General features: G+C 37.5%; 2 protein-coding genes across 2 annotated transcripts; one reads left to right on the top strand and one right to left on the bottom strand.

Annotated features, from left to right (window-relative positions):
- Window positions 1-2,504: 2,504 nt before the first annotated feature.
- On the bottom strand, window positions 2,505-4,691 carry LOC311090499 (uncharacterized protein). Its single transcript, XM_084125797.1, has 4 exons — window positions 4,576-4,691; window positions 4,306-4,353; window positions 3,490-3,840; window positions 2,505-3,183 (listed from the first exon to the last, which is right to left on the bottom strand). Exons 1-4 carry the CDS (start codon window positions 4,583-4,585, stop codon window positions 3,089-3,091), a joined length of 504 nt encoding a protein of 167 aa, XP_083981923.1. The 5' UTR covers window positions 4,586-4,691; the 3' UTR covers window positions 2,505-3,088.
- Window positions 4,692-9,558: 4,867 nt separating this feature from the next.
- Window positions 9,559-21,258, top strand: LOC311090907 (alpha-2-macroglobulin-like). Its single transcript, XM_084126540.1, has 34 exons — window positions 9,559-9,698; window positions 9,826-10,006; window positions 10,080-10,236; window positions 10,479-10,531; window positions 10,814-10,834; window positions 12,400-12,565; window positions 12,663-12,747; window positions 12,854-12,968; window positions 13,051-13,174; window positions 13,604-13,713; window positions 13,799-13,969; window positions 14,058-14,291; window positions 14,399-14,608; window positions 15,624-15,773; window positions 15,895-16,020; window positions 16,188-16,281; window positions 16,860-16,968; window positions 17,066-17,291; window positions 17,362-17,488; window positions 17,566-17,687; window positions 17,786-17,837; window positions 17,958-18,041; window positions 18,129-18,305; window positions 18,456-18,531; window positions 18,748-18,904; window positions 19,147-19,221; window positions 19,303-19,465; window positions 19,570-19,763; window positions 19,847-20,059; window positions 20,173-20,294; window positions 20,383-20,464; window positions 20,684-20,767; window positions 20,869-20,974; window positions 21,076-21,258. The coding sequence occupies exons 1-34, from the start codon at window positions 9,613-9,615 to the stop codon at window positions 21,114-21,116; spliced, it is 4,293 nt and encodes a 1,430-aa protein (XP_083982666.1). The 5' UTR covers window positions 9,559-9,612; the 3' UTR covers window positions 21,117-21,258.
- Window positions 21,259-22,191: the final 933 nt, after the last annotated feature.

Below are 22,191 nucleotides of genomic sequence, written 5' to 3'. Positions count from 1 at the left end.
TTGGCACTAAACACAAACGTTGAGGCGGGCTTTACACGATGACGATCGCTCTGATTGGTTTTAGGTCTATCCAATTGCGCCTAGGCATTTGAGCGACGTCCATTGGTGACGCCCCTTTGGAAATGGGATGTGAATGAGGCTAAACCAGGCTACTGAGCTATGCACAACGCCAATTGTTTTATCCACAAGACATACACTTATAATTTACTGCTTAAAAAATGTCATGCATGTATAGTTTTATTATTTTACGTTAAATCTTACAATATGACAATCCGTAAAAATATTGATAAATAAATATTCCTAAAAATATGAATTATTACATTTTAAAACTATGATAAAATAAACAGAGTTAAACAATCAGTCGATTTCAGTATTTATTGTGTGCACATATATTTAAACAAAATTATTTTCATTACAGCAAACAATTCTGCCCATAATAGAGTTAAATTTAAACGTTAGCATAGCCTACTTGGTTATCAAGGAGACAAAAGTGTCAGTGATTGATGTGAAACATGAAGAGAAAGAAAAATCAAGGTAAATATCACTTGTGAGCAGAATATGTTTTTATTGTGTGCCATTTTCAATCAAGCTGTAATGAATTTCTGCTTCCTTCTGCTGAACACAAAATAAAATATTTTGACAGTGACTTCTAGCCAAGAAATCTAGACGCACCCTAGCGGCAGCAAAATTTATTTTGCAGCCAGGGTAGTCTAGCAACTCTCCGTTGACTTTCGAGCTGGAAAAACCAAACTCAGGTCAGGCCAATCACATCGTGTATAGAGTAGGCGGGGAAGGCTTAACATAATGACGACAGAGTTGCGACGGTTCCCTGCTACTTGAAAACAAAGAATGGCTGCTGCTGCTGGCGAACAGCGGTCTTTCGAATCGGCTTTGGCCACAACTCTGGAGGATTTGAAGTTCAGCTTTTCTTTGAGAAAAGAGCAAAGAACGGCACTGAAGTCATTTTTAAAAAAGGAAGATGTGTTCGGAGTTTTGCCGACTGGATACGGCAAAAGCAGGGGAGTAATTGAGCGCTCGATTTCCGTACCACCCCCGGGCGCCGCCATTGGCTAGCGGACCCCCACCTGCTGTTAGCATCCCATTGACTCCCATTCATTTTGGCGTCACTTTGACAGCGAATAACTTTACATCTGAGGCGTTTAAAGACTCCATTTGTCCATTATTTATTTCTAAAGAAACACGACAATGTATAAAAGGCTCCATTACCTTGTATCTTACGTTATGGCCCCGTAGAAGCAGTTTTTGTAAAAATAGGCTAACGATTGCATCATAACCATGCGACTCTCTGTCGCACAGTAGGAAATTACTGTATGGACAGGAGGAGAAGCTTGCGGGCAATCGGGGGGACATGGAGGCAAAATGACAAAGTAATTAATCAGAATACCTACTAAAAGTTTCTCCTGCTCCTAGCTCATGGACAGCTCCTACTCACACTTTCTGTCTCTGCAAGTTTCGGAAGGGAATGATTCAGATTTCTCTTGGCACAGCTACTAGAAGACAGACGGGTTACTCACGTCACATCTACGTCGTCAAGCTCAGTTTGAGACTGCGCAGTACGCTCGACCCCCAGGAAGTGAAAGCTTCTAATTGACTTCACTTGGCTCCGTTGAATCCAATGGGGTCGCTGTGTCCAGTTTATATACTGTCTATGGGCAAAAGTTTAATATACCAACTAGCCTTCTTTGTTGCTCTGATTGGTTGTAGCGCTATCCTATTGCGTGCAGAGGGATTTTGAGAGACAACCGTTTATCCCGCCCCTCGGATTGAGCCCTGCCAATGGTGAGTTGCCAGACCTAACATCTTGATGTAGGTCTGGCTTGCCAGGCTAAATGACTTCAATAGTATGGGGGAAATACTATGCAAGTCCAGGGCTCTCAAGTGTCACGCATTTAGCATCAGTTTTTCATGAGTGTCTGTAACTTAGCCAACAGTTTTACAGCCTGTTCACTGACAACACGAGCTCAGAACAAGTAGTCTAGGCCTAGTCATATTTTTGTTATCACACGATGACTGACATATTGTCACATTATAAACATCTCTCTATCCAAATAGGCTTAATAATTTTATTAGCACTAAATAAATTAAAGTGTATTGCATAGTCGATGTTATTGGTCACTTTTAAAATCATGTCTTTTATAATTATATCCTAGCCATGGATGCATTAATCTTTCTTTTAAAGATGTCAGGTAAAAAGCAATTAAGCATCCATCCTCTCATTCACCCTAAGAGGAAAGCCCCCTAAAAAGGCCAGATACTTTGTATTTGGTATATGAGCAATTATTAATAACAACAACAAAAACAGTTATTAATAATTGCTCATATACCAAATACAAAGTATCTGGCCTTTTTAGGGGGCTTTCCTCTTAGGGTGAATGAGAGGATGCTTAATTGCTTTTTACCTGACATCTTTAAAAGATGTTAAAGATGCCCCCCCCCCCCCCCCCCCCCCCCGTTTGGTTACCCATATTCTTCAAAATATATTTTGTGTTCATCAGAAGAAATAAATTCATACAGGTTTGGAACAACTTGAGGGTGAGTAAATTTTCAGAATTTTAATTTGTGTGGTTAAGTGTTTTCAACCCAAGTCGTCAAAAGGAAAAGGAACGCCATTCCAGATCGGAAGTAACTTTTCGGATTTTGATTAAATATTACCACGACAAAAAAAAAAAAAATATATATATATATATATATATAGGCTATATATCTGTGTATTAACATGCAAGGATTAATTGGTTAGACCAGTAATGTGTGCTAACAAAGTATATAGGGTAAATTTTGATTTCATGAGGACTTTAACAGAATTAATGGGGAAAAGTGGGTCATTTTGATAATTGATGATCCGAAAATAAGTTGACTGTTAAAAGAAAACATGTGACAACATTAAGTGTAGGTATAAAAGGTAAAACCCGTGAGGACTTGTTATTAAACAGATAAACACCTTCAGTGGTTGCGTGTTCCTAATACGTTTAAGTATAATCTCCTATTTAATGGTTTCCACAATGTTTCCTATGCACACTCCACTCTTGTTTTGAGTATAGGTTTTGAGTGGGGAAAAACGTTTGATTTTTTACAAGTACGTTTCTTGGAAGAAAAGAAATGCCATTGACCACAGCAGTCTTGAGACATGTAGGAATGGTCCACCTGAGGGACAGACCTTGGGCTCTGAAAGTAAAAAGAAGGCTTAATCTGTTAAAGGGTGTAGGATAATGCACTGATTAAAAAACAACAACAAATATAGCACATTTCATTACCTACATTTGCATAAATAATCATCTTTAGCAAGTGTTATGAAGTGTTCAAACCTGCTTTTTAACTGCAGGTTAACAATTTAGAAAGAATAAAGCATTCTGTTTATCACAGAATGCCCATGTTTCCAAATTTAGTGTTTCCCCCAACCTCATTCATTTTTAGGGAAATTAATGATAAGGTCATCTGTATCTTTCACATTTCCTTTACACTGACACTAACCTTTTCTTTTCTTATTGTGTTGTACAGTCAGGTTCTTCTTTTCTTCACTTTTTCTTCGTGACAGATAGCATGTGTAAATCTTGGTCTTGTTATTGTAAATGGTGGCATGATCGTTGATAATGAGTAGACATTTTCCAGATGAAGCATTTAAGTATGAAACTTTGCCGTTTACCATTGACTGGTTTGAGCTGCCAATTAGCATTCTTGTGTTTTCTTCAACTTCATACAAGTCGCAGTTAAAGGGTGTGTTGTCGTCACAAGGTGGGTAAAAACATTCAACCTTTAGGCTTCGGTTTTTGTAGACACATGCTGAGAGTGTTCCATAATCTATTTTCTTTTCAGAATAGACAGCTGAGAAAGAAAATACAGAAAATAAACTATAAATAAATAAATCTTATGTACTTATACTAAGGTATTACATAAGTAGATTTGAAGTAAATTGTTATCTCTGGAAAGCAAAATAATAATTCCTTTAAAGGAAAATTATCCAGAAATGGAAAAAAAAAAGAAAACAAAAAGAATGACAAACAATATGTAAGTGTATAGAGACAATGGGTGATTTAAAAAACTTGATCTTGAAGACTTTTATCAAATCACATTAAGGACAGTAAACTTGCTGGCCTATATGCTGCAAAAGGTTCACACCAAAACTATTTCAAGCAAGCATATCGCATATAAATTTAGAGAACATTTCAGAAAACTTGTTGCAAAATTTCACCCTTGATTTTTTTGTATTGATGTGAACATTTTTAAAATGTATCTGATACATTTGCACTATTTAAAGAGTGAGATGTAGATCTTCTATGTGGCTCTTACCCAGGAACAGGAGGACAGCGATAATCATTTCAATATGTAAATGGCTCTCTGTGCAAGACAATAAAAACAAACTTTTGTAATATTTATTATTTTGTCTTTAAAAACATAAATGACACAACTAACTTAACAATAATTAAAGAGGACAACATCAAAGTCATCTGTTGATACACAGAAAACTGGTATCTAGTTGAGCTGTTTTCATAGACAGTTTTTCTGTTCAGAATTTTCACAGATTCAACAGGTTGAAGAAAATAATTCTAAAGTTCTTACCTTTGAACATTGTTACTTGAATATATTTGCGCTTTGGATGAATAATCCTTGTATATCAGTTATTTGAGATTGAGAGAAACATCTAACATTGTGGGCAGGGCTCAAATGAGCGAAATCGATAGTAATGTGATTTCATAGGGCTTTATAGCATTATATTGTGTGTGTGTGTGTGTGTGTGTGTGCGCTGGGGGCGTGGAATGCATTGCCGGATGCATTACATATTAAGATTACTCATTACTATTACTCAGAAAGGGTAGGAGAAGGAAAAACAATGTGAATACACCCTAATCTTTCTGATTGTTCTTACTATTCGTAGAAGTAGCATCCTTTTACTTTTTAACCACATCCTGTCTTCTTAAAAGAGCCTCAGCTACCACAGTCCATCAGTGTGCCTTTTACATGTGTTCCAACATCATGCATTATAAATGTAATGCACCATTAGAGGACTCAATATCACCATAGAGTGCCTTTGAGACTTCACAATTTCCCAAATAAAAAGCTGAGATTTTCCATTTAACTTCATATTTGTTGTATTGAGGAGACCATAGTTTGTTAGAAATGCATGTTGGTCGAGCTCCAGCACTTTTTATAAATTAACTTCAAGCAGACAATGTACGGGCAAACCAAAAAACATGTCCACCCTGTCACAAAATCAAAGTAGAGTAAATACATTTTCATTGCATAGTGATTATAAAATTTTGATATTCAGAAAGATATTTAGTCCCTTTCTCAATCATGTATTTGGGAATATCATCTTTTATATCATCCGCAAAATATTTGTTTCCCTATAAAATATGTGATAGTTGCACTTTCTTTTTTAAATAATGACCAGGTTAGCCGGTGAGCGTAAGTTACTATGGCGATGAACACTGCTAAAAGCCAAACCACTTTCATGGTGCCTAAAACCCAGGGTTGGTGCAAACTAAACTGAAACATGATAGGCCGGCTTCATGATAGGCCCCAGGAACAAAACAACATAGAACTGACAAAGAACTGGAAGAAACAAAAAGGCTTAAAGGGATAGTTCACCCAAAAATGAAAATGCTGTCATCATTTACTCTTCCTCAAGTGGTTCCAAACCTGTATGACTTTCTTTCTTCTGCTGAACACAAAAGAAGATATTTTAAAGAAGGTTGGTAATTAAACAGTTGCTGGTCCCCATTGACTTCCATAGTATATATTTTTTCCCACTATGGAAGTCAATGGGGACCATCAGTCGTTTGGTTACCGACTTTCTTTAAAATATCTTCTTTTGTGTTCAGCCGAAGAAAGAAAGTCATACAGGTTTGGAACAACTTGAGGAAGAGTAAATGATGACAGCATTTTCATTTTTGGGTGAACTATCCCTTTAAAGGCTAAAATAGACATCAAACAGAGGAACTAATGAGACTAATTAACGAGACACACCTGGGGCCTGTTTCAGAAAGGAGGTTAAGTGAAAACTCTGAGTATGTTAACCCTGAAATGAGGTAAACTCTGGGTTTTCCGTTTCAGAATGGGAGGTGGCCTATGTCAAACCCGAGAAAGCAGAGTAAGTCAAGCCCGTTTCTGAAAGAGAACTTATACTCAGAGTCAGTTACCACGGTAACTTACTCTGTGAACCTAACCTGGTCGGGAGCAGGTTTTTTTTGGTAAACCCAGAGTTTCTTTCGGTCTCCTCCCCCTTTTTAAAGAAGAAGCAGTGTTTAAACACCTCATTCATTCTTTCAGTACATTCATTCATTACGCACTTTTCAGTCACGCAGAGAGCATCAAAGTGAATGAAATGGCATGTCATTTTATGGACGATCCTGTAGGTGAAGAGGATGCATTAATTCGTAGGGAGTTACATTTACGTCGGGAGTGGATTTTTTGAAATATCCCTATGCATTTTTATTTGAGCAGTACCGCTTTTCTCGTGTTGGTCAATTAGATACATCCATAATCTCATCCATCCTTACATCAGTAACATCAGCCATCGTGGCCGTGCTCTTCCAAGCAGATGCTTTGCGTTGCTTTAAGTTTCTTTGCAAATGGTAGTTTTCTGTATAACATCGAGGATGCAGAACACATTAGTAAGGCTACTGTATGCAGAGCGAGAATTTTTGGTGTTTTTTCCTGGGCACAAACCCATGAGAGCCATCAAAGAGGAGTTTCACAGGATTGCAGGTCAGTGGTGTAGAAATCGGTTTTTATATGAGGCTAACCTGATAAATTACATTCAGTTAAGAACATCTTGCTGCGACCCCTGGAAGCAACCTAATAATTAGAATTCCCTTTAGGATTTCCCAATGTGGTTGGATGGATTGATGGCACACATATCCCCATCATTGCACCTTCCGAAAATGATTATGTCAATGACTTTGTCAACAGGAGGTCCATCCACAGTATTAATGTGCAGGTACACTGACAGCCTACTGTTTCTAATGGTCAAAGACTACATCACAATACTGTAACATGTCTCATTCTTTGCACTGTCAAGATCATATGTGATGCTGCACATATCATCACAAATGTGGAGGCCAAGTGCCCCGGCTCTGTTCATGACTCACTCAGTCAACCCTTAACAGCAGGCTGGAAAGGGGTAAGTAAATGTATGTCCTATACACTTATTTAAATGTATGCACTACACACTTACAGGGAACTTCTATGCAGCACTAAAGCAATGTGAACTTTCTTACAGGAGAGATTGATGGCTTTCTGCTGGGAGATAGGGGTTACCCATGCCGACCAACACTAATTACCCCTTACCCAGAACCTGAACCAGGCCGTTGAAAAAATAATGTGAAGAAATGTGAATGTGTAGATTGTTTGATGTGTAGACACATAATATTAACATTACCTCTATAGGCCTCTCTGTGGCTGCAGAAACTGTTTCTTCCTCCCCATCATCCTGTGAAGATGAGCATTTGGTTGAGTACTTTATAATACTATTTGTCATAATTTCTGGTGCTGAGTAGGCTACTTTTAACTGCCTGGGGTTCTGTTGGGACAGGAGGCTCCAAAAGACAGATATTACCATCAGAATCTGTTGGGACCAACGAAAAACCCAAAGTAATATGGAAATATCACAAATAGCCTATAAAAAATAACACATAGGTAGACCTCTTACATTTTATGAAGGCACTTGAATCTTCGGGAGTGACTGGCTCTGATGGAGTCCGAGTAGAAGTCAAATGAGAATGAACATTTAGACCTATGTCAAAAATGCTGCTGCACTTCTAGACACTGGATGCTATTTAGTTATTTAATATGTAAAATGTTTGTAAAGTCAGGTATCCTACACCTATGGTATGCTCAAGCCTTACCTGATTGAATTATGTTTTTATATTTCATTTTCAGCTGCTGCCATGTTCTTTTAATGCCTGCAGGATTCCACCTACATGAAAATTAAATATTATAGGTTTAATAACAAACTGTTCTTCCAGTTTCACCTCTGATATTATAACAGTTGGGTAAGTTACTCTAAAATAGTTATTAATTACTAACTACAAATGACATCTTCAACAGTCTAATTAGATTAATGTCATAATTACTATCTCTAGAAAGTATTGGTCTACTTATTACTAATTACTTTCTAAATCCCATATCAACCTCAACCACTTGAACAATACAAGGAGAGACAAGAAACTGCACTTTTAATGCTTTAAAATAAACAATAAATTGCATGAATTATTCTTGAATTGACCAAAGTGTGTAGAGGGAGAAGGTTACATTAAAAATATGCCTTTTAAAATTTGATGTTAAATCCACTATTGTTTTATAAAGAATTGTTCTATAGTCTATGCAGCATTTAATGCAATTACATTAGATTTAATTAAATTACAGTATTTGTATTATTTAGTAATTAATTACACCCAACACTGTATAACAGTAATTAAAATGTAAACTGACACATTGACTCGAGCAGCTATTTTCTCCCAAGCTAACTCGCTGTCCTTCGCTGCTGCAGCCGTGTTGCTTTTTTAAATTTAAATATGTGTTCGTACTCGCCATATGCTTGCATAAGCACATCCAGTTCTGCTGGTGAAAAATATGCAGACCTCTTTTTTTCTGCCGCTGTTGCCATGGTGACTCATAATATCTGCGCTCCATTGATATTGGCTTTTTATAGTTGTGGTGCACGCGCTTAACTCAACTTAGAGCTGATTGAACTAACTCATTTCAGCTGTTCTGAAACCGAAAACTCAAGAGTTTCCCATCTCAGTGTAAAATCAACTCAGAGTTCAAGTTTTAACTCAGAGTTGGTTGAACCTCCTTACTGAAACAGGCCCCTGAACTGAAACTCAAATCAAATCAGTAACCACGGATACAAACAGGCAGGGGACGGAGAAAGACTGAACTAAACACACTGACAGCAAAATACTAGAAATCCTATCATGAATCAAAACACCCTACACAAGACAACTATCCCTTTAAGGTGTATCATTGAAAATTGTTTATAACACAAATTAAGGACTATGACCAAACTTTTCATGACATTTTCAGCACAATTTGTGAACAAATGGTTAAGAAACACTGTTTCAATTGATTTATAATACAGAATGACCGGTAGCCCCTCTCACACATAAAAATGGGTGTAAGTTAACTACTGTGTAAACAGGGCCAACAGGTCAGTGACCATGGTTTTTCACTGATTACATAACCACAGTGATGAAACAATTTCATTAAAGACTAAATACGAATACAATCTAATCTTTATATGTTTATAGGCTATATTTTTTATATTTCAGTATAAACAAACATAGGTATCAGCTTTGCATCTGAATCAATAAATAGTCATTGAGGATGACAACTGATACTAACTGCTTATTTTTTATTTTACAGAATTTAAGCAATGTGAATGATATCAGGAGGAGTAGTTAAGCAATGTCTTAGGACCTTTGCACAATGTCTCGAAGCGCCAACAATTGTAACTAATGTTTATCAAAATCTCAAGAAATTAATCATTAATTTTAATACAAATAATTTCTCAATAGCTTGTTTGGGGCGAGTGCCCTTTAAAATAAAGACACAGTCAAAGTTGTGTTCATAGTGTGTTCTGCATCAGCCTTCATCATGGCTTTCAATGAGCATTGTGATTGGAAAGGGCTTCTTTTAGTTTCTTTCCTCTTCCTCTCTGTTCATGGACAAACCTCAGGGCCGTAAGTAACTTTGAATGGTAACTGTTTATCGATCATTGTGAATAGTGAATGGATTGAGCCACAAATTTACTGTTTGTTGTTCTTGAATAAGACACAAAAGTTGCAGTGCTTTGATATTTCTCTACAGATCTTTCATGGTGACGTTTCCTGCAGTGATCGGGTCTGGATCTGAGGCCAAACTGTGTGCAAGTCTTCTCAAGCCCAATGAAAGCCTTGTCATGACCATTCATCTGGTTCATGGTAACCAGAGCACTTTACTGCTGCAGGAGAAAGCTGAGGAAGAGTTTCACCGCTGCTTTAACTTTCAGGTTTGTCATCAAGAAATGTGTATTCACACATAATTGAACATTCATAGGTTTGATATAACTTGTCTCCCAACAGACACCTCAGGTAAAAGCAGAATCAGTGCAGACAATGAAGGTAGAACTTCAGGGGAAGAACTTCAAAATGACAGAAGAGAGAAAAGTCTTGTTCAAACATTACCACCCTTTGACTTTAATCCAGACTGATAAACCCATCTATATTCCAGGACAAACAGGTGAGTTGTGTATGTTTGAGATTTAAAGGTCCGTGAATAAATACTAAGGTTTTATTTGTTTCACACTGTTAGTGACATAGCGGTTTTATGGGATGTGATTAATGAAAGAACATTAGCAATGTCCAGGACACAACAGACAAACAGTTTGGCATTTCTCAGAGCCTCTAATATTGCTCTGTAGCTCAGAAATGACAAGTGAAAAGTTTGTAATCTCATGTTTTCACATATTTCTCATTTCACAGTGAATTTCAGAGTTGTCACACTGGATACAAGTTTTGTACCCTTTGATCAGAAGGTTTGTATCCTTTAAGCCAAAGCAACAGTCTTTTGTGGGTGTGTAATTCTCTTATGTTTAGCTCCAAGCCCAATTAAACACACCTGAAACAGGTAATCAAGGTCTTACTAGGACTACTAGAAACTTCCAGGCAGGTGTGTTGAGGCAAGTTGGAGCTAAACTCTGCAGGACACTGTCTGGACAACCCGGCTTTAACAATAAATATATGATTTGCACAATAGATTGTTAAAAAAATTATATTGCATTTTGTTACATTATTAATATTTGTTCTCTCGTTTTTAGTACAGTGCAGTCATGCTGGAGGTAAGCACAACCCGTCTTTTGCACAGCCATATACATATACAACATTTGTATTTCAAATTTCTGTTGTATTTGCAGTTATTTATTATTCATGTGATTACTAATTGCTCAAAGTCGGCTTAAAATAGAAGTCTTTCTACTTTTTACCAAAAAATAAGTGTAGGGCGGGACTTGATTTTGTCCATGGGGAATTGAATGGATGGTTGTGGTTTGCTATTGCTGTGATCTCATGTGAGTGACAGGTTGTCCCGCCAGTAAACACGTCATCAGAGAAGAGATGAGATGTTTAGAAAGAGCCCAAAAGCAGACAGATCCATCAAATATTATTTAAACTCAAAGAACAAAACTGGGTCGAGCCACCTGGCTCCAGGCCAACTTGAAAATGGGCAGATTTGAAGAATGGTCAGACAGGCGTATGTCGAGCCAGATATTCAGTTAGTCAACAATGGGATGAGCAGTTTAAGAGAGGTGTGGTGTGGTAAAAAAAAAAAATGCATCCACGGCACTAACTGGGCAGAGGAGAGAGATATGAGCAAAACAAAAAACTAGACTAACGAACTAGACCGACAGACTTGACGGGACTGAGAAATGGGCACATGTGAAATGCGTGGAAAGAATGAAAACAAAGACTACAGCGAAGAGAAGGAGAGATCAAACCAGAGTCCTGACAGTTGCAGTAGGAAGTCGAAGTCATTTTGATTAAATATTACAAGGGCACATAAAAAAAATAAAAATAATGATGTGCATGGATAAATCATTTATAATAAATATCACAATATTCCATAAAAAAGAAATGTGGTAAAACTTTATTTTACAGTGCCCTTGTTACATGTGTTACATGTAGTAACTATCAATTATGCACAATTACATGCAACTAACCCTAAACCAAACAATCATCCTAACCCTTATCCTAGAGTAAGTGCATGTAGTTAATTATTATTACTCAGTACTTAAATGTATAATTACACTGTAACACGGACACCTTAAAGGGGTCATCTGATGCAAAATTCACTTTTATATGGTGTTTGCATATAAATGTGTCTTTGCAGTGTGTGGACACAACCACCATACAATGGAAAAAATCCAATCACTCCTTTTTTTTTTATACTCAAAAAGTCTAAACACTCTCAATAATCAGGCCTTTTGGATTTTCATGAATGCTCATGCTTCACCCACAACCACTGACGGACTGTCCCGTATTAGCATATTCCCCCCTCAGCCATTCGACACCTCCTATGGAAGAGAGGGGTGGCGTGAGCAGATGCTCATTATCATTTAAAGAGACATGCACCGAAACAGGTCACTGTGAACAAAGCTGTTTTTGAGGAGGTAAAAAGGGTGTTGTTTTACGCAACCATTGAGAAATTTTAACCAAAGTATATTACAAACTTTACATGAACACCCTAAAGAATCATACCAACTTGTGGAAAATGGGCATCCGATGAAACTGTCACCAGAAATGTCAATTTTTATTTCATGCTGACTTTAAATAATGGTCAGGAACTCAGGATGTATGTAGATGACTATAGCTAAAGTATCTGCACTGTGTGTTCTTTGTGATCAAACAGGACAGTCAAGATAACAGGATTGGTCAGTGGACAAATATTTCCTCAACAAGGTGGATATTGCAGCGCTCTCATGAGTTGAACCCAGAGGCTCGTGAAGGCGTGTACAAACTGAAGGCTTATATTGGTGAACGGGTGATCACACATTATTTTGAGGTGAAGAAGTATGGTAAGTTACAATATCACAGAACGTTTTTTGAGAGCTATTACAGCATTAATCCTCATTTGAAATCTTTTTGAATTGATTCCCTGTACTTGATTTCCAGTTTTACCTAAGTTTGAAGTTAGCATGAAAGCTCCAAAAGAAATAAGTTTTGGTGATAGCGACATGAATCTAGAGCTTTGCGGGAAGTAAGTGAATGTTTATCTTATTTTATCTTGTTTTACTGTATATATTAGTGTTTTATTATAATATAGCACGATTTCAAAAGTTTAACCCAAAGCATGTACTTTATAGATACACATTTGGGCAACCAGTGGCTGGTAAAGCATGGGTGGAAGTATGCCGGGAACATTTGAAGTATATTTCTCTACCCAACTTGATTTCACTATGTTTGGTTGAAACCACTGAGGTATGAGACTATGTTACAGCATGTTTATAAACACATTTTCATCCGATACTGTTTTTAATGGTTGTGTTTGTGTTTCTTCCAGCAAATAAATGAGATGGGCTGTGCCTCCTTTACCTTGAATACATCAGTCTTTTTTAACTCTACAAATGAGAGATTTCTGAAAGAACATCTTACTGTAAAATGGAAAGTAACAGAAGAAGGAACAGGTGACAGATCTAAGAACATGAACACTTGGAATGAACAACCACTTGCTAATCCTTTGAAATATTGGTAACACTTCACAAAATGAGTGCACTAATATGCATTAATACATGCTTAACTAATGTACAGATAATCCAAAATTAATGTATGAAGAACTTAAGCATTTATTAATTATTGCTGCATCATCAAAAAAAGAGTCGTCAAATATGAATTGCTATGAATTAAATGCCTTCTCATGGATTAATTCCCTATCAACTTCTAGTATTAGACTCTTTATTAGTTGCTGATGCAGCAATCATTAATGAATGGCTTAGTTCTTCGAGTCACACTTTAACTCAGGATTATCTATGTATTAGTTAAGCATGGATAAATGCATATTAGTGCACTCGTATTGTAAAGTGTGACCATTATTATTAATTTGTTTGTTTTCCCAGAAAACACAATGGAGCGGTCTGAAATGATAACTCTGACATATGAAAGTGGTAAAGCTACGTTTACTGAGCTGCCCGAAATTTATAAACATGGGTCAGTTATTGAAGGAAAGGTATGTCTAAATTCTGGCTGTTAATTGTTATTAAATAAAAAAAATTAGTCTGATTTTTCTTTTCTTTTCTTTCTTCCTTGAACAGATCAAACTTGCAAACTTAAAAGGAGCACCTCTTCAAAACAAACAAGTTTATCTTTTGGAGGGTAAAAGGTGGACTTCAAAACGGCTCCTAAATCTCACTACAGACAGTAAAGGACTAGCCAGTTTCTCTCTTAACACATCTAGTCTTTCTAAAAGTGAAATGAACTTGATGGTATGATAATCAGTGCTCATCCATCCAGTGTTTGGTCATTTTATGTCTTTGTTACATGAAAAATAACTGCACATTCTTTGTTAAACAGGCTAGTGCATATCCAGAGTTTCAGATTCAACGCTTTAAACTGCCTTACTTCTCTACTGAAGAAAAAACAGTCCAGCTCTTCCAGCCTGCCACTCCATACACCCCAACACTAAGTGAATTGATTATAGAGAATACTGAGCAACCATTAAAGTGTGACTCTGAGTTTACAGCCACCATCAAGTATTATTTTATTGGAGAGACTGTTGAAGACTTCAAAACGGACATTGTCTATATGGTGAGAACATCGGCAGTATTTGTATTATTACAGAGATGTTTTTGTTTAACAGTATTATTTGGCTGCTCTAGTCAGTTTGTTATTAGAGTGTCATCTGTCTGTTTCAGGTCTTGTCCAGAGGAGTGATCGTTCATCATGGATATGAGAAGATTGAAGTTAAGTCTTCTAATGGAGCAAGTGGCACAATGTCGTTCAAACTGTCTGTTGGTTCAGATCTGGCTCCTGTACTGCAGATTCTGGCATACTGTGTTCTGCCCAGTGAAAATGTTGTTGCTAGTAGCAAAAATTTCGACATTGAAAAGTGTTTCAAAAACAAGGTATGTATAAAAACGTCTCCGGTTACTAAACATAACTTTGGTTCCCTGAGATGAGGGAAAGAGATATTGCGTCAGAAGCTGACAAAGAAATACTAAAGCCTGATTGAATAACGCCGTTGTTCTTACAACGGCCAATGGCGTTCATGCATGCAAAATAGGGTTAGGTTTTTTTTTCTGAATCCTAGAGATCTGTGAGGCTCAGCCACAACTGTCTGTCCAACACGACCAGGCATCCCATCACACTTCAGAGTTCTCTAAAGATCTCAGGGTCAGGGCCTCGTCCAAGTGCTTCAGCATCTTGGCCTGGAAGACTTGAAGGACAGACATACAGTACAAGGCTGAGAAGCTGCTGCCGCAGTTTAGGCTTTGCCAGTGATTTTTGCAGTTGTGCAGAAGGGCTTTTTGAGCAACAACTTATCCAGCCGGCTTAATTTTTTGGCTCAGCGGCGTCAGAACTCAGCTCTTCCAATGCCCAGGTCATAATCCGGAGAAGCTCTTCATCGATAGCGCCTGGAAAATCCAACACTTAGGGCTATGAGACTAGTCCTCTGTGTCCGACGCCAACATTGACATAGTATCATCGTGCTCCTCGCTTGGCTCCCTACAGAGGCGGCTTCTGAGGAAGAAGATGCAACTGTCATGGCTGTCCAGGAGCTCAAATGATCTTGAACAGGCGGCACAGGGCTTGGTAGCTTTTTCCATCGAAGATATCGTCGTCGAAATGCTAAGGGCATCAATGTAGAATTGTCGTCCACTGCATGTGATAAATCATGGTGAGAGGCTTCTTGTGTAGATGTTCTTGTGAAGGAGAAAGATTCTGAGGTAATTTCGCTCAGTGTCGCTTTAATAAGAACAATGGCGTTATTTAATTAGGCTTCAGCATTTCTCTCTGAAAGGATTTTCCCTCAATAGTGTCAGCTTCTGATACAATGTGGAGTGAACCAAAATCATTTACATGACCACAGTCCATTCTAGTTTAGTACTAAAATGACACGTCCTTCTGTTGTTGTCACAGGTGTCTCTGCAGTTTTCTCCTGCTAAAGCGGTTCCTGGTGAGAAAAACACTCTCCAGCTCTCAGCTCAGCCTGGTTCACTGTGTGGCCTCAGTGCTGTAGATCAGAGCGTCCTGATCCTGAAGTCAGGAGAACGTCTGGATGCTGACAAGGTGTAGATGAATAGCTTATCAAATGAAAAACAACAACAACTTTTGTCTAGAGAAAAACATAAAATGTTAAAAAGAAATCTGTAGATTGTTTTTAATCTGAATATAAATGTTACCTTCATAGGTCTTTAACCTGCTGCCAGTACAGTCAGTATCAAATTATCCTTATAATGCTGTGGATACACCAGAGTGCCTAGAAGTTAGACCTCGCCGAGCTGTGTTACGAGACCATGTTTATGACAGCTTGAAGGTAACAAACTGCTTATTAAATGGTTAGTGAACTTATTTATAGAGGATGAAGTAGTACATAATGAAAATAATTACAATTAACTACAAGAAATATGGATTTAAATGTTGTATTTTAAACATTCAAGCCTCATATTACATTTAATGTAGTTTATAATTGCTGTCTGACAGAATGTGGGATTGAAGATGGCAACGAATTTGCTTGTGAGACAACCCCTTTGTCTGAAATACCGTGGAATTACTTATCACAGAGACTATCAATTACGTATGTTCTTTTAAAATTTGTAATATGATGCTTTTTTTGTTACATACAATTGCAGAAAGTGTTTAAAGGCTGGAATGCACTACACAACTTTTCAATTCTGAACAGATTTTAAAACACTAAGCATCATGCACTTGCCGACTATCTAAATGGTTACAGAGAAATACTGGGAATCATACACTAAAAGACTCACTGACTCACTAAACGGATCACACAAAACCAGACTTTCACGTTGTTCCAAACACAACAAACTCATACAAACATGCATCTCGTTTCTCGCATAACAATTGACAGTGTGTTTTAAAATCAGCTCAAAATATCAACATGTTTGATATCCTACAACTAGAAGGTAGTGTATTCTAGCCTTTAAAGGAACATGAAATCATGTGACTGGAAATCCACCTGGTTCTGTTGTTGTTAAATAGCAGTGTTTGAGTGTTAATAGTTGAAATCTAAAATTGATTCAGATGCATAAACAAACAAAAGCGTTTTGGACAAGTAAAGGCATACATATACTGATGGGTGAATTTACTAAAAATCATTACGCCTACTGAAAGCACTGTTTATTTGAACACATTCAGATACGGTGGATTACATGATTATGCATTCAAGAAGAAAGCTTTCATCTCCTGTGGAAACGGTTCGTACCTTTTTCCCAGAAACGTGGATCTGGAAACTCAGTGAAGTTGGGTACGTAAATGGATACCCAGCAAAGAGTTTGTAAGATGAAACTGAACATTACTAAGACACTTTCCACTACATTTTACTGTACTGTGTTGCACGACAGGGACTCTGGATCAGTTCAGGTTCCTGTCACGGTTCCTGACACCATCACCTCTTGGGAGACGGAGGTCTTCTGTCTGTCCTCTGAAGGTCTGGGTCTCGCTCCTCCTGCTCAGCTGACAGTTTTCCAACCCTTCTTCCTGGAGCTCTCTCTGCCTTACTCCATCATCCGTGGGGAGATCTTTGAGCTGAAGGCCACTGTCTTCAGCTATCTGTCCAAGTGCATCATGGTGAGATTTCAAACTCAGTCTAATCAAATCATATCAAATATGCCTCTAATCATGTGTGGTTGATTGACAGGTTAAAGTGACTCCAGCTCCGTCCTCAGACTACACTCTCAAAGCCTCCTCTGATGATCAGTATTCATCCTGTCTATGTGCTAATGGAAGAAAAACCTTTAAATGGATCCTCACTCCTTCTGTTCTTGGTGAGTTTTCCAGTCTGAATCATTGTTTCTCTGTGTTTGTGTCTGTTGTATCTTCACGTACATGTCTTGTGTTGTAGGAGTCTTGAATATTACAGTCAGTGCAGAGGCAGAGGCGTCCCAGACTGTGTGTGACAATGAGATTGTGAGCGTCCCAGAGAGAGGACGCATTGACACAGTCACACGAAGTCTGCTTGTACAGGTCAGTGCACGTCAAATGTCCACTAGACGTCAATTACCCTTTATCCTAATGCTGCTTATGTCAGAATGATGTGTTGATGTGATTATTTTATGCTGCAGGCGGAAGGAACTGAACAGACCGAGACTCAAAGCTGGTTATTGTGTCCAAAGGGTTTGTCCACATAATTATTTTTATATAGATTTAAAATGTATACATATTTTAATGTTATTTAATATTAAACCATAGCGTTACTCTGCTGATCACTGCTATGTGTTTCTGTCTGGTTTGTAGGTGACAGTCTCTCAGAGGAAGTGGCTCTGACTCTCCCTAAAGATGTGATAGAGGGATCAGCCAGATCCTCTGTTTCAGTCATTGGTAACATTTACAAATACAAGCATATATGAGGAGATTGGGTTTTGAACTTATGAAATATAGTGAGTTTCATGTGTGTATGGTTTATAGGAGACATATTGGGTCGTGCACTGAGGAATCTTCACGGATTATTACGGATGCCGTACGGCTGTGGAGAGCAAAACATGGCTGTTCTTTCTCCCAATATTTACATTCTGCAGTATCTGGAGAACACAGAGCAGCTCACCTCAGCCATCCGAGAGAGAGCCACAGGCTTCCTGAAGAGCGGTGAGAGACATAAATCATGTCAAGGAAATACTGAGAAAATATTGCCAAATTATAAATTTTTCAACACACCTGAAAGTCATTCAGTAAAGTTGAATAATCAGACACATGGAATCAAACTGTTGAAGTGTTAACCATTATCACACTAAACAGGATACCAGAGACAAATGAACTACAAGCATTCTGATGGATCATACAGCACATTTGGTTATGGTGATGGAAATACATGGTAAATATATTTTCACTATTACTTTTGTTAAACATAAATAATATCAAGGTAATCTACAATAATAAACCCAAGAGAATAGTAAAAAATAAAAAAAATAAAAAATAAAAAAAAACACATTTAAGAATGTGTCTCTTAGTTCAAATAATTTGTTTTGAAATTTATGATGGATGAAACACCTGATGACATTTTTTTTTATTATATCTTCCACACCACCAGGTTGACTGCCTTTGTCCTAAGGTCTTTTGGCAGAGCACAGAAATACATATTTATTGATCCAGAAATTATTAAGGGTGCAAAGAATTGGTTAATAAGTAGACGGGATTCAGACGGCTGTTTTATCCAACAGGGAAGCTTGTTCAACAACAGAATGAAGGTCTGTCAACTTCTGTCTATCTATATCTCTCTATCTCTCTTTCTATCTAGAACACAATAGCAGCCACCTAGAAATGGTCTAGTAACTATCTAGAAAACCTGGAATCTTAGACCTGTAAAAGTTTAAGCTTTTTTAAAACATTTAGACGTTCTCAAGCCAACATCAAAGTTTGTCTAGTTGAACTTTCCTTTAATAGTTTGAGTGCGTTGCTTTATTTATCCTTCATTTCTCATATATTCCAGGGTGGAGTGAATGATAATGTGACCATGACTGCCTACATTACTGCATCATTGCTTGAACTGGAAACTCCAGTCACAGTAAGTTCATCTTCAGGAAACACAGTATAAACTCATAGAAAAATGACACTCACAGTGTCTGTTTCTCTGTTTTTGTCACAGGATCCTGTCGTCAGTAAAGGTTTGTCATGCTTGAGGTCCGTCATTGAGGATGTCAAAAACATTTACACCACTGCTCTGCTCGCCTACACTTTCAGTCTGGCTAATGACACGGACACTCGACAGCAGCTTTTCAAGAAACTGGATGATGTTGCTCTTTCAGACGGTAAGAGGTTTGTTTCTGATGATTTCTGTTGTCTTTTATGACTGGACTATTTGCTTTTTTTTTGTCATGATCATTGAGTTATGCGTGTGTCTTTTGTCCTCAAGGGTCTCATCTCCACTGGTCTCAGTCTGCATCTGCTGATGACTCTGATTCTCTGGCAGTGGAGATCAGCTCATATGTGCTGCTAGCTGTTCTCTCTGCAGATTCAGTCACTACAGCTGATCTGGGCTATGCTAACAGGATTGTCAGCTGGCTTGTGAAGCAGCAGAATGCCTATGGAGGATTCTCCTCCACACAGGTTACTCAAACTACTCCAATCAAACACATTATTAGCGGTGTGAATGAGTAAAAGTGACATTACTGAACACATTTATTTCCCAGGACACAGTGGTGGCTCTTCAGGCTCTGTCTTTGTACGCCACCAAAGTGTTCAGCTCTGACGGCTCCAGCACAGTGACTGTACAGTCAGCAGGAGACACTCACCACTTCGATGTCAATCAGGACAACAAGTTACTGTACCAGGAGAAGCAGCTGCAGACCGTTCCAGCCAAATACAGCATTGAAGTGAAGGGCTCAACCTGTGTGTCGGTGCAGGTCTGTAGTGTGTTCAGCTTCATTTACTCACTCTCTCTTTCTCTGTTGGCATTGTGGTTATTCTGCTGTGAAATGGTTTATTCATTTATTTTTGTTTGTGTTGACTCTCTCAGATAGCTCAGTTCTACAACATTCCCACTCCTACTGAAGCTAAAACATTGAGCATTGACGCTAAGATTGAGGGAGATTGCAAGAAAACCTTTGGACAGTCCCTATTGTTAAATTTCACTGTGAAGTAAGAACAATAACTTTATGCTATAAGACATGATTTTGGTTATGGCTTTAGTTCATCAACTCTGATGGATCATATTTATTTTTTCCAGATACGATGGTCTACAGGAAAGGACTAACATGGTCATTGTGGATATTAAACTCTTATCTGGATTCACAGCTGATACATCAATGGTGCGTTTGACTATGTGAAGCGATGCATTATTAGATTTACTGTATTATCTCTGTGAATCTACTGTACTGTCTCTGTGAATCTACTGTAAGATGTTGCAGCTATGGCCAATATTGTCCTCCTCACTTCTTGTTGAACAGCATAATAGCTTACAGAAAATAGCTCAGTTGGTCATGTACAAATCATACTTTTTTTCTTTTTTAAAATAACTTTTTCCACAGCTTGAAACTCAAAGCACTTCAAGCGCATCACTTGTGAAACGGGTCGATTCTAAAGATGATCATGTCATTGTATATTTGAAAGAGGTGGGAGAACAGCAACATTCATATGATAAGTTACAGTGATTCCTTCACATTTTATCTAAAATCTTCAATAATTTCCATGATTTATGTTTATTCTCCTGCAGGTTCCAAAAAATATTCCTGTCAATCACCATTTACAATTAAAACAGATTGTTCCAGTGAAGAATCTCAAGCCAGCTGTGATTAAAGTGTATGATTATTACCAAACAAGTAAGATTTTTATGTGCCATTTTTCTTTGTTTTTATTATGATTCAAAAGTGAAGTATAAGTTGGCATTAAGCTAATTTCTCATTATCAACATTTCCCTCAGGTGATCTGTCAGAGACTGAGTATTCATCCCACTGTGAATGAAGTGTCATGCCTCAGTTATGCAGCTCGGATAAATATATTTGAATGCTGACTGAATGTTTTTATTCAGTGTTTATTCCTTTTTCTGGGGAAATTTGTTTCCTGATTAGCCTTTGTTTTATTAAACCCAAACAACCTGAAAACACTTTGGTGAGATTATTGTATTTTTGTTATTGAGTTGCTTACATACTATGGAAATATTTCAGTGTCAGATTAGATATTTTTCCTTGAGACAGTCTAGGTGCATCCCAATTCATATAATTATGCACTATTCTAAGCCATTTTATAGTTTAAATAGAATGAGTAGTTTGTTCACACTGAAAATTTCAACAAGAAATAGTGCACTTTAAATGGATGATGCACTTTAATAACCAAAAAAATAAAATAAATGTTGGATACTTCAGGCACTCAACTGTCACAGCTTTCCTTTCGTATAGCCAAAGTGGAGAGGCTATTATACTCCAAGACTAGATGGTTGAGTACAGTATTGCATAGTATAATGTATAGTTTATAGTACTGTACGTCATTTGGAACACAGCTACTGGCACAATAATACATTTTCAATACATTCTAATGCTAAAGAGATTATGCAATTACAGGAATAGGGTTAAGATCCATGACAGCCAGGGTCCTCTGGAAGTCAGTACTACAGAAATCTGTTTTAAGGGATATATAAAACAGAAATGTTCTTTAAATTTTTTATTTTTTTACATTTCTGATTATTTGAAAGAACATGAATGATGTGTTAAGCATTATATAATTTGGTAATGTTAGTTAATTCTCATTTATGCTCCATTTATGAATTTGCACTGATGAAAATATCCCTATTATCTGACATACATACAGATACCATTGAATTAGCTGTCCTGAAATATAACGCTTGTCTCTGTGACAGCACTAGGCTGTATAAACTGCAAGAAAAAAAACAAAAAAAAAACTGTAGGCCAATCAGACATTACCAAGTTAATTAGAAAATCAAGCTTTTTTATATTAGGGGTCCCAGGGTTGCATGAGAGTGTGGTGAGGTCCATGTGTCTGAAAATCCCTGATGTACAGTGTTCTTTAATGCCAAAATACA

This window comes from Abramis brama, assembly GCF_963993115.1.
Source record: "Abramis brama genome assembly, chromosome: 10".
Lineage (NCBI taxonomy): Eukaryota > Metazoa > Chordata > Actinopteri > Cypriniformes > Leuciscidae > Abramis > Abramis brama.
Note: the sequence above shows the minus strand (reverse complement) of the source record. Positions and strands in the feature narration are given on the sequence as shown.